Source organism: Neopsephotus bourkii, unplaced genomic scaffold (assembly GCF_033783945.1).
Source record: "Neopsephotus bourkii isolate Nb327-2 ecotype Australia unplaced genomic scaffold, CSIRO-AGI_Nbou_v1 NB_324, whole genome shotgun sequence".
Lineage (NCBI taxonomy): Eukaryota > Metazoa > Chordata > Aves > Psittaciformes > Psittacidae > Neopsephotus > Neopsephotus bourkii.
Window position 1 is genome coordinate 446,893 of NW_026900832.1, and position 18,072 is coordinate 464,964.

The 18,072-nt window shown below is 46.9% G+C and overlaps 1 protein-coding gene and 1 long non-coding RNA gene across 5 annotated transcripts in view; one reads left to right on the top strand and one right to left on the bottom strand.

The window, feature by feature from the left end:
• The window catches only part of LOC133209249 (vascular endothelial growth factor receptor kdr-like), a 124,860-nt gene that overhangs the window by 16,962 nt on the left and 89,826 nt on the right, over nt 1–18,072 (top strand). For both annotated transcript variants that reach the window (XM_061347745.1, XM_061347746.1), the window contains exon 2: nt 16,272–16,368. In XM_061347745.1, the coding sequence (XP_061203729.1) occupies nt 16,272–16,368 (97 nt within the window). The remainder of the gene's footprint in view (nt 1–16,271; nt 16,369–18,072) is intronic.
• LOC133209257 (uncharacterized) overlaps nt 1–18,072 on the bottom strand; it is a 200,530-nt gene that overhangs the window by 16,175 nt on the left and 166,283 nt on the right. The window lies entirely within an intron of this gene.

Sequence of the window (18,072 nt, forward strand, 5' to 3'; positions counted from 1 at the left end):
TTAAAATCTGGGCCCATTGCCTTGACAAAGGAAAAGAATAGATTTGTGTACACTTAAGAAACGGGAAAGGGCCTGTGCGCCAGGCCTAGTCACAGATAAAGGAATTCCGGACATTATTCCTTGTGCTCCTAGGGGTTGTGACATGGGATTTCCTTTCAAAGTGGTAAATAGCCCCACAGTTGTTGTAGGACAGGGTGGGGTGATGGCTGCGTTCTTTAAAAGCAGGAGAGATGAAAGCACACTATGAGAAGGAAGCCAGGCTGGGTACAATGAACCCCTGTGAGCGGGGCGAGGGGGCACCTTCACCCCACCCCGAGCACCAGCTCAAAGCTTTGCCCTCATGAGCTTCCCATGGTTTCCAGGTGCCACCAGCTGATCTCTGCCTTGAGAGGAGCAGCTCGTGTCATGGGGAAAGAGATTTAATGCCTAAGAGGGAGCCAAGATCTCGGGGCTTGTCAGCACCTTATGTGTTCCTCCTGGATCTGCAGGAGAGTGATGAACTGGTGGGGAAACAGGGTTATCTGAGGGTAACTCCTGATGTTTCCTGCCTGCTCTCAAAGCCAGGCAGCCTCTCACTGTGCACTGGGGAACATGGCCTGTTCGTCCTCACCATGGGGTGGGAACAGAGAGGGTGGCAGGGTGGCAGCTGTGAGCTTCAGGAGGAGCCTCACTGTGTTTTGAATGAGAGTTGAGGTCTTTCGTAATGCAAAACACCTTTCTCCTTTGCTGAATTCTGCCCAGGACTGGGGTGAGCAGGCTTTTCTTTTAAAAAGCACTAAAGCTGCAGATTTTATCCTTTTCCATTTTAAACAGAAAATCACCCAACTTTGTACCTGGATTACTTCTGCTGGGCTCGACACTGGGGACTCCCCAAAGCACACCGAGTTTGCAGTGCTGGGTGAAGTTGCAAGGGGAAGGAGCATGACTCGCTGGGTGAGGGAGAAAAGAACATCAAGCTGACTTTATATTTGGATCTGAACACAAAACCATTTCCTTTCCTCCCTCTTCCTGTGGCTGTCCTGGGGGTCAGCAGAGACTGCAGATCCTAAACCTTACTGTTAAAGCAGGGCTTGATGAGAAGGGGAAAGAAGATTTGCATGTTACTGTTCTCCAAATCCTCAGGATTCAGGTCTCCAATAATAAATGTTCAGTTAAGGAATCACCAGTGGAACACATAAATTAGCATATTGCAGAAGTTTGCAGGTGGAAGAGTCCTACATGATCCTTCTTCCTGCCTTTTATTGCTAGATAGCTGAGTTACAGCTCCATAATCCTTCTACCATCTAACAACACACCCACAGATGTGTTTTCCCTTTAAATTACAATGAGAGGATAGGGAAGTACATGATAAAATTGTAAAATCCAGCTTGGAAACTTCATGCAAAGTGGGAATGTCCAAGAAGTTGAACTGCTGCTTCCAGTGGAAGAGTCAGTTTGGATCTGCTGGGAAGGTTCTTGTTCCACTAGTGAATAAGACACATGGGAAGGGTGAGATATTGAAGTCCTAGTTGCATTCAGTCCCTACTGCAGCTCACTGGCTTAACAGATTGCGTCACAAGGGTCCAAGTCCATGCAGGACACATGGAGGATTCTAACCAAGTTCAGAACTGAAGACTTCAAAGGAAAAATGACAACTTTTCCTTCTTTCTCTTTGCCTCCTTCCTAACATCCCCCATTTTATTGAGAACCAGGGAAAAGAGAAAGTTCCCTTGTCCACTGCATCAACACAATAACTCTCTGGAATAACTGTGTGGCTGGTCTGAGCTCAATGAATCATACCGAGAATGACTCAATCAGTAAAGAGGCCATGCTGAGCACTGCTCACTCACCACCATTCCAGGCTGCACAGGCGACATTGCTGCCCCATGTATCTGAAGAGACCAGGAGAAAAGCTGCTGGTGAACAGCAGCAAAACTGATCTGAATGAGGCCCTGGGATTGCACCTCTGCCATGTGGGCATGGGGCTATGTGGCAGTCACACATCAGGAGAGTATCACTCCACTTGCATGACTTGGTTCATGTTTTCCAAGCCCCATCACAGTCTGTTGCATCGTGCTTTTTTGATACCCTGGTACAATCACATCAAACCTTTTAAGATTAAGATTGCCCCATCCCTCACAGTGTACAAGGCCAGATTGGATGGGGCTTGGAGCAACCTGCTCTAGTGGAAGGGGTCCCTGCCCATGACAGGGGGTTGGAACTGGATGAGCTTTAAGGTCCCTCCAACCCAAACCATTCTGTGATTCTAAGATAAACTCTATTTTCATGGGCAAAAGCAAAACAAACAAAACTCTCTGAAAAATGAACACAGAGAACCCTTTAGAAGGGTTTTTAAAAAGCCAAACCCATCTAATACTTGGTTTAGGGCCTTGTAATTCCAAAATAGATCTAATACATTCTGAATACCAAAACTGGTTCTGTGTCCTTCTTCCCAGCTGGGATGTGAGCACATGAGAGTTTGTTTCCTCACAGTGGAAACTGCTTCTGAATTACGGTGCCATTTCCCAGTGTGATGATATCTATATGGCACTGCAAGGTGGAGTCAGCCTGGGCTCAGAGCACTATTCCCACTGTAGAAATGTTCCTATCAACTCACCAGCTCTTGTGAAGAAGCAGTGCAGGACTGGTGCTCGACATGCAGCTCTTGTTACTATCAAACAATGTTCTTTCTTCCTCCCAAAGCTGCTTACATCCTATGACCTTGCACTGCAGCCCAAATGAAATGCCTCACAATTTTCCTAAATACTATCTTTATTCTTATGGCTCCTGTATGAACCACTGCTATGCAGTTAATGCTCTGCAGTTCTTTCTACCCTAAGACCTTTTAGCCAAGGGTTTACAATTTGGCATCTGAGGTCTGAGCCTGAAAATTCATTTTTGTTTTTGTACTCTCCCCAAGAGCCTGTTTTATATTGATATAAACATTTCGATAGCTTAAGAGTGCAACAGAATGGTCAGATTCCCTTTCCAGCTGGAAAACAAGCATGTTTCTCCAAGTCAAAGTCTGCCATGTGGTTGGCTGGACTAGTGGCTGGTCTCATCTTGGCTTGGCTATGCAGATCCAGGCATCTGTGTAGCCTTATGGCACATCCAGAGGAAAATAAACCCCACCTTTAGTTGTCTGTGCAATACTTGCCCTTTCAATGTATGTTTCTCTGCAGTGGTGCGTCTTCCCCCTCTTCCCCTGACACATGCCGTGCACAAATACCACCATACTCAGCAAGAGGCCCTAGGAACCTGCTGCTTTTCTTCAGCATGTGATGAAATCCCTCAGTGACACAGTTCACATCTGCCAGACCAAAATGCTGTACTAAAAACTACACTGACTGACCATGACAAGAGGGAGCAGAGCCCTGGAAGAAGCAAGCAGGAGGCCAGCAAATGCTTGCTGTACCTTGATAAGCTGTTGGCTCATTCTGCAGTGCCTCAGATCTGGATTTCATTACTGGGATTAGTTCTCTGAAATCTTAGTGCAGCAGATCCAGGCTGTATGTGTGGAGTCAGGATGGGAAGGGACCTCATTAATTGCCTGTATGATTTGCATTATTCTTTCATCTCCTGCCTTAGTACTTTCCTCCTCCTGAACCCAAACGGAGACATTTTTCTTTCTTAGTGACATAAAGTTTTCACTTTGCTTTCATTCAGCACTCACTTAACTTTCATGATTCTCTTTTCTCTTAGTCATGTTTGTACAGTTCTTAACAGGGCTCCTGTTACAAGAGGGAGTCAAGAGAGAGCTCCAAACCCAGGAGCTGCTTTCCTTGTGTAATTACTTTTCGAGTCAGATTTACTGATTTGTTAACTATCCAGCCCAATAATCTTACTGTTCAGAGGGCAACTGCATGTTTTGCTGTCTACAGGAACTGCAATAAACTCTTGGGCCGAAGAGGTGAGCTGTTTAGGGAAAGAAAACAGCAGTGAGCTTTTCAAACAGGGCTCTGCTCTGCTTGAAACCAGCCGTGAAAGCAGAACAGTCTCATTCTCATTACAAGATGACACTGTGGCATAACTCTGTGTAGAAAGTGGCCAGGTTAGATGCAGTTTTCTGGGAAAGGTTACCCAGCCAGGATGGTGTTTCTGGTCATAACCCTACAATGCCATGACCTTGTCACTGAGCTGCATGTGTAGGATGCTGGAGACACCACGTTCCTCGGTGGAATCAAGCCTCTGAATCTGTGTCTCCCACTACTGGGGGCTGCCCTAAATATCTGGCTATTTTTAGCTGAGTCTTTTTCTGGTGCTGCTTTTCATAATAAGGAAAACCTTTGAAGGATTTGTGCTTTATCCCTATGCACAACAGGAATTAAAATAAATAAATAGGTCTTAAATATTTAGACATGAAGAGAGAAGAATTTCCTGCCCAGCTTTTGCTGAGTGGCGTAGGTGGCTTTAATGCAAACCGGGTCCGCTCCTGGGTACCCAGCAGTGTTTTCTTTGCTTGGAAGTGACTGCAGTAAAGCACCTTTAAAAGCAGGACACTACAGAGGAAATCTGCCGTTTCCAATGTCTCTGTGCAGTCATCAACTCCATGCCACAGTTTTTCCAGACGATCTGCTGCAACAGAAGATCTAATAAAAGGCAGGGACCCCTTCCACTAGAGCAGCTTGCTCCAAGCCCCTGTGTCCAACCTGGTCTTGAGCACTGCCAGGGATGGGGCAGCCACAGCTTCTCTGGGCACCCTGTGCCAGCGCCTCAGCACCCTCACAGGGAAGAGCTTCTGCCTGAGAGCTCATCTCAGTCTCCCCTCTGGCAGGTTAAAGCCATTCCCCTTGTCCTGTCCCTACAGGCCCTTGTCCAAAGCCCCTCTCCAGGTTTCCTGTAGCCCCTTTAGGCACTGGAGCTGCTCTAAGGTCTTCTCCTTAAGTCCTTTAGGTGTCTGACCCCTCACAGAGCCCCTCAAAGTAACCCCCAAAGTCAGGATCTGGCTCTGAAGAAGCCAGGACAGCCCTGGGAATCACACCTATGGTATCACCCACCTGCTGCCCCTTCCCTGGGCTTGTGGGAGGCTGTGCCCAGACACCAGCAAATGCTTTTCCTCCATCCTCAGGAGGTTAAGTGAGCTGATGTGGGAACCCGCAGGGGATAGAGGAAGGGACTTGTGACACAGGCAGCCATGCTATGTAGACTTGATAAATATGTGCAGTGCTAATTCGAAGCAGATTCCTGCTTTGCCACAAGCAGAATTCCTCCAAACCCTGCCATCAAAAACATTATGTCACAGCTGCCTAACAAACAGGGGAGAAGTTGGGGTCATGTCAGGGTAACAGTGCGGTGGAGGCTGTAAGGAAGCGATTGAAGCCCTGTTCCATGGCCTGATGGACTTTGTCATTAAGAAGGATTTCATAAGTGATTTGCAGCCAATTCCCTGGGTCCGATTGGTACTTTCCAGCTTAATGCAAACCAGTGAGGAAACCAGCTTCCAGACCTAGTTAGGCCAAACTACCCAGGGAGGTTACAGGCAAGAGATAACATAACATCGCCTGGGGCTGCGGAAATGTAACTGAAACTGGGACTGGGTTTGAAGGGGATCGTTAGGTTCTCGCTCCCCATCCCCAGCAAACAGCTTTTATCTTGTCTCCCAAAATAGCAACCTTCAAAACAAACAAACAGAAAAGAGGAAACCCTCCTGAGACAGGCACACGGACAGAAGTGGAACACAGAGCTGATCGAAACCAGATTCCGGCACCGACTCCAAAGTCAGCTTCAGCCCATTTCTTCTTAATGGGTAAAGTTAAGAAACTGAGAAAACAAAGTAATTACCCACCACACAGATTTCATTGACGCTCAGCTTACACATTTCTGACACGTTCTGATGATCAAATTCATCTCTGGTTAGTGTGGAGCACCCATTGAGCTGATCTCGGGAGGCTTTGGCTCAACTCATTTGCTTCTGGATTTATAGCTCAAGGAAAATGATAAAACAAGGCTAATGGGGGTGAGCTTTTGTTCTGCTTCGCTCTGACCATCCACCTTCCCCATTCTCCATCCCTCTCGTGGCCTTCCCTTGGCCTGCTCCTTCTGCAGGTCAGTGATTCATCACACAGGAGGACACAGATGTTCCTTACAAAGAAGTATTTCCAGGCAAGCTCATATTTTAACTAGAAAAGAAGGCTGGGGATGAGGAGTGAGATGGGGAGGAGGAAGTCACCACTGTGCAAAGGGCTGGGAAATTGCCCAGTTTCCACCAGAACAGGTACAATGCTGCCTATAGGACACAGCAGCACCCACAGGAGCAGGGCTGACTGCTGGATTCACACCAGCAAGGCTCCAAGTAGGCAACCTTGGGGCATGTGGCTGGAGACAAGAGGCTGTCTCTCTGAGCAGCTAATGCATAAGTATCGAGTGGGCAGTGGGCAGTCATGTTTGATGGCTACACTAGGATTTAGCTGTGGAGCATGTTCAGAGGTCGTTTTGCAAACCACCCTCTTAGCATTCAGTAGAACCTCATCCAAATTCCTCCGTCAGCTCTTGCATTTCCTAGAAAACAGTTGTTGTCCTCTTCTGAGGTCTGGTTTGTGGACACTTCTGAGTCCAAAGCTGACAACACCCGCTGTGCCTTTGAATCCCAACAGTGCTGAGGTAGCACCAAAGAAGTTTGGAAAGGGAAGAGACTTGTACCCCAGGTCAGGCCCAACATCGTGGCCCCAGTACTGCCTAAATGTGGCAGCTGAAGCTCTGAAGAGATTACTTCATATAGGTCACCAGCAACTGTTTTCTGAAGGACATCTCCTAACACATTATCAAATCTAATTTTAAATATTCCTAAAGATAGGGCTGGCATCACTGCTTCCTTTGGGAGATGAATGACACAGGCTGCTCTAACTCAGCCTTGGGAAGATATTCTTTTCTCTCCCTAGACTCTTTAACAGTTGCAACAGAAAAAGCAGATAAACAGTTGCCCTTGGTATCAGATCTCCCATGATTACAACCTCTCCAGTTAAACACTCCAATGTTCTAAAGACCCATTACAGTGTGTGCTGCAAGAGAGGAGTATCACATCTATCAATAGGGCTCTTGGTCGTCATGTAAAATGATGTGTCATATAACCAGATTAGCAGCAAAAGAGATGGGGGTTTAAACCATGCTGACATTTTGCTTGAGATGCAGAAAACTGCCAGAACATGATGATATTGAGTCAAAATTGTCTATATAAGTATCTTTGATACCTTAAGTGTCACAGTTAAGTTAAATACTCACAGAAGAGGGATTGAGATGAGCTCTTAGACAGAAGCTCTTCCCTGTGAGGGTGCTGAGGCGCTGGCACAGGGTGCCCAGAGAAGCTGTGGCTGCCCCATCCCTGGCAGTGCTCAAGGCCAGGTTGGACACAGGGGCTTGGAGCAAGCTGCTCTAGTGGAAGGTGTCCCTGCCTGTGGCAGGGGTTGGACCTGGATGAGCTTTGAGGTCCCTTCCAGCACAAACCAGTCTGGGATTCTATGAAAACTGAGATCTGGTTGCATGTATTTAGTATCTTAACTGTTCCCTTCCTTAGGTTTGGGCTGCTGATCATGGACTGAATATCCCAGAACACAGAGAAAATGATACTCTAAAATAATAACTTTCAACCCACACCTTTTGCTAAACCAGTCATTCCGTAACTTCTCACTCTTCTCTGGTCATTTTAACGTCTCTCTAGCATATCCATCTCATACTCTTCCAAAGTCTTTTCCCTAGGGTGCATTATCATCGTATTTCATTGTCAAAGGAGTAAGCTGACACACAGTACAATAATTTAACTGACTCAGTGCTTTGAAATACTGTGTCGCTTGTTAAAACCACCTCAGGTCACACACAGAGCGTCTGTGTTAATGCATGTTCTGGCTAAGAGCTGAAATAGCCAGGTGAGGTGAACCGCAAAGTTATCACCCCCAACAGCTCCGTAAATACATGTCTACATGGAAAGTGGGATTGTACTTGGGGTTAACGCTGCCAGGGCTTCCATTTGTGTGGTATGGCCAAGTGGAATGGAATTCCCCAACTTCTCCTTTTCATTTCTTTGCTTTCCATTTACGTGAGTGTTACTTGCCAAGACCCGTGGTACCAAAGCTGCCATTCAGGAACAGGTTTGACTGATCTGAATGATTATTATTGATAGTTGTTTCACGATTGCACTATATGGATGATGGGGTAGATCAGCTCTATGGCTCTAACAGTCTGCTCCAGGTGCCTGCACAACCCAGTACCACAACAGGCTTTCAACACGTGTGAAACTAGCGTTATTTTAAAGAATCCTGGCAAAAACTCTCCATTTCACCATGGATGGCCGCTCCTGACAGCAACTTTTATGGAAACCTAAGGGAAATCCCTCCTCTGTATTGTTTTCTGCCAGCTTAAAGTCTGACCTCTACTGGCAGTCGGGATGAGTTCGAAGTGGATGCATGAATGGGTACTGCCTGAACACTGAACCGAAGGCAACTTCTTGCATATGGAAAACCAAACCTCACCACATCCTCCCTGCCTCCTGCCTTGCGAGTGGACCGACCTGCGTGCAGCTTTGATAGTACCTCGGTGCCCCCCATGCGAAGTGCCACCATGGGACAGAACCACCAGATGTATTTACAGTCTGCCATGGAGTGCTCAGTAATGATGTGATCAACAAGTAAAAAGATAAAATAGAATAAATTACCATTATTATAGCCACACAGGAAAGAAAATTGTGATGGCTACTGACATTTCAATAGGAAAAGATGAGACAGGCATAAAATTGTACAGAGAAGACCTATTGAAAACCTTTCTACTACTGCTCTGACTTAAAGAAGTCCAGTATCTTTAACAAAACATCCAGATGAAGAGCTTTACTCTCATACTATGTGCAGGCAGCCCCTTTATTCCAGGTTAAAAGTCCAAAGTCCAGTATAAATGTTAAAACTGGGTATCCACAGAGATTATTACTTGTGGTCCTGGCTCCTATCAAGCGAGACTTCAATAGTGATGGATCCATTCTGTGCACAAGAGCAGGCTGAGAATGGGTCTTGGAATAGAGTCAGCACAACAATTGCTTTCATTATTTGCAGCTGTACAAAGCAAATCAGTTTGAGAGAAAGAGAGAGAGGTGCCCAATGTGATCCCATTGATGTGTGAGTGAACACAGAGATTGGTGCTGCGCTGTGACACACATGAAGCCTGTGAATTACTGCTGTTGACTTTGCAGCCTTATATGTCACCCATGATGAATGAGCTACTTTGGTGATAGCTACTCAAAATAATGCAGTCATTTGGTTAGAAGAGTTTTAAAGCACTCCTTCCTTAGCATCCCAAACTTTCAGAGTTACTACTCACTGTGTACAAACCATCTTGCACAGAGCAATTTTGATCAGATTAAAGGGAGCTGAATGCAGGGTTGGACAGGCTGGAATCATAACTTGATGCATGGGTCTACTGTCTGTAGCTATGGGCAACTGATATCCAGCTATCTATCCATCAGTACACAGATAGGCATCCCAGGAGCTCACCTGTGGGGACAGTTCTGAGTTGACAGAGGGACACAGGGATGCATGGGAAGAAACTACTGGAGGCAGATGTATGCAGCCTTTTACTATCCCATTTTCCTACCCAGTGCTCTGGAGAAAGGGGAGAAACCTTGTCTAGATTCACTTCCAGATAAATGCTACGTTATATCTGAAGACTGAGTAGCAGTTAGTCCTTATTTGCTGAGTCACAGAATCATAAGCTATACAGAATTCCAGACTGGTTTGGGTTGGAAGGGACCTCAAAGCTCACCCTGCTACAACCCCTGCCACAGGCAGGGACCCCTTCCACTAGAGCAGGTTGCTCCAAGCCCCTGTGTCCAACCTGGCCTTGAGCACTGCCAGGGATGGGGCAGCCACAGCTTCTCTGGGCACCCTGTGCCAGCGCCTCAGCACCCTCACAGGGAATAGCTTCTGCCTAAGAGCTCATCTCAGTTTCCCCTCTGGCAGGTTACAGCCATTCCCCTTGGCCTGTCCCTACAGGCCCTTGTCCCAGGCCCCTCTCCAGGTTTCCTGCAGCCCCTTTAGGCACTGGAGCTGCTCTAAGGTCTCCCCTTCAGGAGCCTTCTCTTCTCCAGGCTGACCCAGCCCAACTCTCTCAGCCTGGCTCCAGAGCAGAGCTGCTCCAGCCCTTAGAGCCCTCTGGGAGGCGGTGAAGGGCAGGATGAACGTGCTGTGGTGGGTGAGCCATAGGGCCAAGGCCACCAGCAGAGAGGTGCATCAGGCTTGCAGAGGGGCTGCTCCCCATGGTGCCTAAGACCCACGTGTGCCCCTGTTCCTGCTCTCACTTGGTGCCTTGACTGAGGAATGTGCCCCCTCCTCGGGATGGTCAAGTCAAGAAGAATGAAAGCTATGTCTGGAGCGCCTATGAAGTAATCCTGTCTGGGAATCATTGGAAACGCATCTGCAACCCTGAAGCATCCCTCAGGAGACCACGCTGGGGAGAGGCAAAGACAGTTTCATACCTCACATGTTTTGGTTTTCCCCCTGAAGTCCTTAGCACAGAGCATGGTCTCTTTGTGTGTGCATCTTGTTCCCACTGGGTCTGCATATTTGCTAAGCATGGAGATGTGCCAGGTCTTTTCTTTCCCAGAGGAATTGCCATAATTTGGATCAAGAAATAACATTCCCAGCCTTTTTTTTTTTCCCCATCGTCATGAGATTATTGCATTTCCTAAATACTTGAAGCCCTGCTTGAGTGCATGGCAGATGATTGCAGATGTTGCCACCTCCTTTCCCAGATTTCATGTTTATCTTATGGCTGTAGATCCAAGTTCTCAACTTGTCATCCAGTTACAAAGCAAGGACGTGTCCCCTCACTCCATAACTCAGCATAAGCACAGGGTGGTGATATCTCTGTCATTCCTTAGGGCTCTACACTCTGCAGTGTCAGAGGGAAAACAATGGCTCTGATTAATGAGCTGCTGCTGCCAAAGACCAAACAGCTTTGACCTCGAGTGGCTTTCTGTGACCTCTTTCCATAAATCTGCAACTGATCCATATCATGGACAGCCGGGAAAGCACAGGGCAGGGGAGGTGCAGGGAGTTGCCTTTGGGCAGGTGTAGTGGAGCTCCAAGGGTTGGGGTTTCATCATGGAAACACCTGAGAACGGCTCCTGTTGGCTGACCCAGGGGGTCGTAAGCACAGAGTTGGCCTTGCTGAAGGGTTTCTGCTGATTCCAGGAGGAAACCAGTGAGCCGGTGCCACTTCATCAGGAAGTGCTGATGCAACTATGGGTGAGGAAAAGCTTTGTGGGAACAAATCCCAAGAGCAGGGCCAATGTCTTATCTTATCTTTAAACACTTTCTCTACTGAGCAGTTGGTTTTGCTGTGCTCTGTGGATGCTCCTCCCCTGGAGACTAATGATTTAATTTTTGGTTGTCACTGGCATCATTTACACCCAAACTACTGTCTCTGGCGGAGCCACAAGCTCCTATTTGTGGCAGGCAGAGGAGAAGCAGGGCTGTGAACTGCTCCCCTTTCCCATGAGTCAGCTAAACAAATGCTGGTTTCTCTGGCTTGGAAAACCAGGGAAAACATGAAGCCTGTTGCTCTGCCAGCAGATACTCCTGGGTTAACACAAGCACTCTAATAGTCTGAAGCCGTCTCTCTGAATGAGATTATGATTGCTCATTGAATGTTGGATGAACTTCTGCAGCTTCTGTAGGGATGGAAGCTCTGCCTCTGGCCTACATTGCTCGTTCTGTGCCCACACAGACCATTTCCATTGCAGGACCACTCTGGGGATTCCTGCTTGTTTCTAGGTGGCTCACAGAAGTGTCTCCCATGTACTGCCAGCAATGGACAAACCAGTTTTTAACTGTTGTGGTATGTGCCTCTTCCCTCCTCCTGCTAAAATCAGCTCCCAGACTCTGCCTTCCAGTCCTCTCTAATGGGACTTGATGTGTCCTAGGGCCCAGATCTATGCAGAAGAGTAACTTTACACACATATATAGTCCCTGGAGTTCAACCATGTGCAAATAGCTATTTGTGAGCCCAAGTCCCTGCGGTGTTAGTCTAACCTGCTTCATTCAGCTGTCAACACAGTCATCTCTGGTTTGCCTTGCAATTAGTTCTTTGCCATTTGATGCAGAGGTCAGGTGCTCTTTGATACTGTTCAGCTTTTCCCTCCTCCATGCACTGCACTGCCCAAAAGGGGTATGTGGATCCCTTACTCAGATATCATACTGATGTTAGCTGTCGCTATGCATGACACCTTCAATCTCACACGCATCTGTAAGTGCTCCCTTGGGGATAGCCACTGAGTAGTTACAGTGCCTGGAGGATGCTTGAAGGAAGACTGCTACAATCAGAAACAGAGATTAAAACCAGTTTTTATCTGTGTGCACTGATGGTCCCAGCATGAACAATCAGGCATTCGCTTAGTGTGGGAGGGAGCTCCCTCAGCCAAGTGAGATAGAGCTAGAAATCATCTGACAGAGAGGTGAGGGAGGTCACCCATTACCCTCTGCCTGGGGACCCTCCTGTGTTTAATGTTGGCTGTGCTGCTACATCAGATTATCCCAGGAAAAGCAGTTTTCAATATGCTTTTCTTCCCTGGACAATGTATCAGCCTTTCACATCTCGCTCCCAAGGATTTGTGTGGTTGTGCTGTGTTTGGGGTTTTCACTGTCAACAGCAGAATGTTCAAGTCCAAACTGAAGGTAAAAACAAACTCTCAGCAAAAGAAACGGTGCAGAGAGGCTCTGGACAGAAGGTCTGTTCTGACTTGGGGCTCTTTCTAGGGGCTGCCTTTAGCCTAGTGATGCTCTTAAGTCTTGCTGTAGTCAACTTGCGTTGGCAAGAAGTGAGGGCAGGAACCTTGCACCAGGTGCTCCATGTCACTTCCCAGAGGAGCCTGGCTTTCTCCCTTGGTTTACAGAGGGGATGCTGTGTTAAGAGCTATTTGAAGCTCTGCAGGAGGCAACTTAGCTTGAACTATTCCAGAAATTGCCCAGAGAAGCTGTGGCTGCCCCATCCCCGGCAGTGTTCAAGGCCAGGCTGGACACAGGGGCTTGGAGCAAGCTGCTCCAGTGGAATGGGTCCCTGCCCGTGGCAGGGGGTTGGAACAGGATGAGCTTTAAAGCGCCTCCAACACAAACCAGTTTGTGATCTAAGGAAGGATGCTGGTTCCTCACCCCAACCAGGCAGCGGTGTTAGCTTCACAGAGAAATGGCAGGGATAGCCATGGGACCAGAGCTGTTTCCTGGGCCTTCACACATGGAAGCTGTCTGTTCCCCTGTAGGGCTTTGCTATGGTAATGACAAGGCTGGCATGAGTATTTGGTTTTAATTTTATGACCCCTGTAGCTGTAAAGCAGGCCCAGAATTATTTAGCAGAGAAAAGGAGAATGTTAGTTTAGGCCTGGACATTGTAATTGGAGATGTGCAACCAAAGCACATTAGCTTCAGCAAGTGTGTGCACCACCAGGTATGGTACAGCATGCCTGCTCTCCCTGCAGGAAGCTGTGTGCAGCATCCTAACGCCTTCCAAAAGCCATGAGTTCCTTAATATATAAACCAAATACAAAAGTGGAGTAGATCCCTTTCCTCACATCCAACATGCCCCAGGGCAAACATGTCCCGTGCTTTGCCCCCCCAAAATGAAGTCTAGCTCTAAAGGGACCAGGGAAGGTTAAAAACATGAGGCATCATCCTGCCAGTCCTGGCACTGAGGTGTCCTGATGCAGCCCAGCCCAACCTTTTCCTTCACTGCTCTCCCAGTTTTGCCCTCAAACCTGATTTTTCCAGCCCTGCTATTCCAGAAAGGGCACAGGCTGCATTTATATAAACCCTCTGTCACCTGGCAGCAGCCACCAAATGTGTGTGTGGCAGAGGCATTTCTCCTCCTGTCCTCCATGGGCTAGGAAAGCACTGAAATTATACTTTGCTTATTCTTTTCTTCAGCTCCAAAAGCCAAAATAAACTTTGGGAAAGAAGCAGCTCAGAAGAATAAACAGAATAACTGAAAAATACCTTTTCTTTCAGCAAAAACAGTCTCAAATATTACAAACCCCAAGGACTGCATTTGCTCTCTGGTCCCAACAGCAGCTCAGGTCTGGTGCCAGCTCCCTAACCCTGCACTCCAGACCCCACTGAAAGCATCACACTTGCACAGGAGAGGTGATATTCAGGCCTCTGCAAAGGCCAGCTTGAGACACCAGCTAAGCCCCTCTGAGCCATAAGAACAACTGCAGGCACAAGAGGAAAGAAAGAAAGGATTATTTCAAACCCCAGGATTTTCTAAGTCGAAGGGGTACCTGGCTGAAGCTACAGCGTGACCATCCCAGAGCAGAGCATGGTGGTGGCTGTGTCCTGGGAGAGCCACCCAGGACCCAAACATGCCTCAGCCAGCAAATGGCACTTGGCCATGAGTTCCTTGGCCATGTATCCAGGTTTTGAATAGTTTTTGCAAAGCACATGAGCTTAACAGACTGAAATCCCCCAGCACCATGAAATTACATGAGCCAGAGCTCAGCCTATGCGCAGTGAGAATGGCTGTTCCCAGAAACAGGAGGGGACTTGGAGTACCTGCCTTATAGTGTCTCCTCCTGTAGAATCTGGGGCTTTTCCTATTGATTCTTTGCTAAATGTGGTGCTGCAGCCTGCACGCCACCCTGAACGTGTTTAGGAATAATGGTACATCTTAGAAGAAAGGGAGACTGCAGGGCTGGAACCCACTGGCTGTTTTGCTTCCACAGCACTACATGTAATAACAGTTCTAGGTAGGGCCATGCTAAATAATGTCACACACATCCCCTGCAGGGGTTTGTGTTGTCCAGAGTCCAACTTCTTACTCTGCAAAGGACTTTGAAGTTACAGTCATGCAAAACTGAAGGGGGTGTCTCTGGTGCTGGGGCAATGGCCAGGACTAGGTTAACGTCTCAGCTAGAGGTCTACAGGAAGGGTCAGGATGCCTTCCAGGGGAGCCCATCACCATGCTGTCTGGGCAGGAGCCCCTGAGGGAAGGATTCTGTGGTGCTGTGAGATTAGCTGGCCTCCACTGAGTTACTGATGGGAATCTGAATGGCACATGGGAGAAGCCAGGCTCTTCAAGTGGGAGTGATTCACTCTCCACGCTGAGGGAATATGTCAGGCTAAGAGCATTTTACTTGAATTCAGCAAAAAAGAGATGAGAGCTGGGAGGTGGGAGGCAAGAAAATCACTGTTTCATCCAGTTGAAAAGTTAAACCCTAGTGTTTCTCTTTTTGGTAGATATGTTACCTTCACTTTTCTGCTGATAATAATGCCTCTGTTGTTACAAGCCCAGCTAAAGATTTCTGGCTTATCAAGCTCAAGGCAAAGGAGAAGATAGAGATTTGAAAAGCAGGAAGGGAAAGAAAACATACAGCTTTAATGCCAGAGCTTTGGAAATTGAGATACTTATCTAAGTCTGTTTTCTCCTTCCCTTGATTATGTTACTTTGAATTTGGACAAGGAATCAAGCCTGGCCAACTTCATTTCTGTTTCTTCTCAGTTGCACTTTCTGACAATTCTATCATTGGGATGTACACTCAGATATGTGTGAGGACAGCTTCACATTCAGAAGACATCTCTTGGGCCTGGAGATAATGATGAGAGAGACCTTTATCACTACTGTCATTAAAGACTGTTGTCATCAGAGGCCTGACAAACCTTGTCACACCAGCAGTGATGATGCGGTCCCAGACCCAGATGTGCAGATGTCCCTTGTACACCCATGTTTGAGGGCCATGCTGCCCTCAAAGCCAGCAGCTCCCTGTTTAGTTCACATGCAGCACTTGTGGATGGTGCTTTGAAAAGAGCAGCAGTTTGATTCACTTTTCATACAGCAGATGCTGCACAGTTGTGAGTCAGAGCTGCTTCCCAGAATCATTTTCTCTTCTCTATTCTTACTGATTAAAACATAACGTATGAGCTCTCCCATCAAATGATTTCCCAAAGACCTGGCTCCTTCCATCCTTCTATGGGGGTAAAATCCTTTTGAAAACAATCTGTTCTCCTCTATCTGCAATAACTCAGTTATAACTGACAGTAATAACTCCTCTATCTGCAATAATTCAGAAAGCCAGGTCTAAATAAAGTGAGAGAAAGACTATTGGCAAAAATGCAGGTGCTCAGTGTTAGAAAACAGATAAATAAAGGAAACTACAAACAAGCCGAGGGGATCTCACACTAACTCCACACTCAACTGAATTGCATCAGTATAAACCAATTACTGCTTGGGCCCCGAATTAGGACCTATTTCCAAAACAGAAAGCTGCCTGCGCTGTATTGTGCCTGTTCTAATATTCTGTCTAATGATGGTTTCCTCTTCATTTGGTTCAGGTCTGGCTGAGGAAGAATCTTTTGAGAAACCAACGCTAAGCATTGCCAAAGACCACATTGTCATCCTACCGGGAGACACCCTAAAGATAAAATGCAGGTAAGGATTGCTCCAGTGATGCTGGATTTCCTTTGTTGCACTGATTACCTCGGCACAGGACAGCTGCTGGGTAGGATGGATGCTGCATAGCCAGCTGGGGACCAGTGCTGTTCATGCATTTCTCCATATTTGATGGGCTGTAATAGGGCAGGGAGGAAAGTCCCAGGTCAGCATTTGGCTTGGCCTGATTCTTCATGTTGTAAAAGGGGCCCAAGCAACATCCTAAATCAGCACATGGGAAAGCTTCTGGAAGGGGGACGTACCATGGTTAAGGACATGGCTGGGAGATCCTTGTCTGAAAATAGGTTCAGATTCAGCCACTCTGCAGCTCAAATCTTTCCTTCACTCCCTGTCCATAAGCAAATGACAAACAAGCTCACCAGGGCATGTCACTACCTCTTTACATGTATAAAAGAGCTTAAACTTCCTAACCTCAAACACCATCTAGCTTATGACAATTAAATAAACAGCAGTTAGTATGTGTACATTCAAAAGCCCTGACCTGTTTAAACAAATCATGTTCCTTAAATCAAAGATAACCAACACTGGTAAAAACCAGACTGCTGATATTGTAAATGATGGCAACTCCTCAGTTCTTGGCACCATGTGTAAAAACAACAAAAAAGAAGTAAAACTGTGGTAATGACGTGCATTTACAGGGAGATGATCCTCTGGAAACGGGGGATATGGGGTTTGGACACAGCTAACTGGCAAATACAGAGTCAGAGCACTTTCTGCTGTGTCAGAACATACATTAACTCGCTTGGTCACAGAGAGGTCTCTGACTGGGGTGCGTGTAGGTGTCACTTGATTTAAGTGTGACTGATCTGCTAAACCACTGTGAGAAGTAGGGCTTTAATTCCTTCCAAGCATGCTGTAGGAGGGAAGGCTTAAGGTAATACAAACTACCACAGCTTCTGTCATGCATGCACATTATTTTACACCTTCTTGCAAAGTCCCCTTGACTGTAGCCACTACATGGATGGTTTCTTGCAACAGAAGTTACTGAAAACAGTATGAAAAAGCAGTGGGAAGGTAAATCTAGGCTATGGGTTATGCTAACACATACATCCCTTCTGATTTTTGTCCTATTTAAGTCATTGTTATAATGCAAAGTAAATCGACTCACACTGTATAAATCTGTGATGTCTTCTGGAGCGTAAGGCAGGTTTCCCCCAGTACCTCCAGCTAGCCATGCGGCTTGTGAGGTCAGAACAACCTGACAGTGGTAATTTTAGCTTGGCAAGCAGCAAGCCTGATGGCAATAAAGTTTAAACAGTCCTTTAAAATCTAGATGCAGCCTTTCATAAAACACGTTACATGGGCACGAACTCGGTGTAGTGCTCCAGGCCAATTCCATCAATACTTTTCAGCAGTTCTCCATCAGAGAACTGAACTCCATTCAGCCTTTTTAATCTATAGGCACATCCTGTTTTTCTCATACCACGAGATGAATAAATAGGTGAAGACATTATTAGCATTCAGTCCCAAACTGCATTATGGAGGCAAAGCCATAAATCCACATGATGGGTCTGAGAAGCAGAAAAGCAGGCTGGCAGAGGCCTGGAGCACCTCACTTCCTTGACTCAGGTCATGCAAGAGCTGGGAATAGAAGAGAGAAGTGTGATTTCTGCACTTGGGGTGCAAGATTCCCTGTACCAGGTCTTCTGTGGGTGTCTGTCATCCTGCCTCCTCTGGCATACT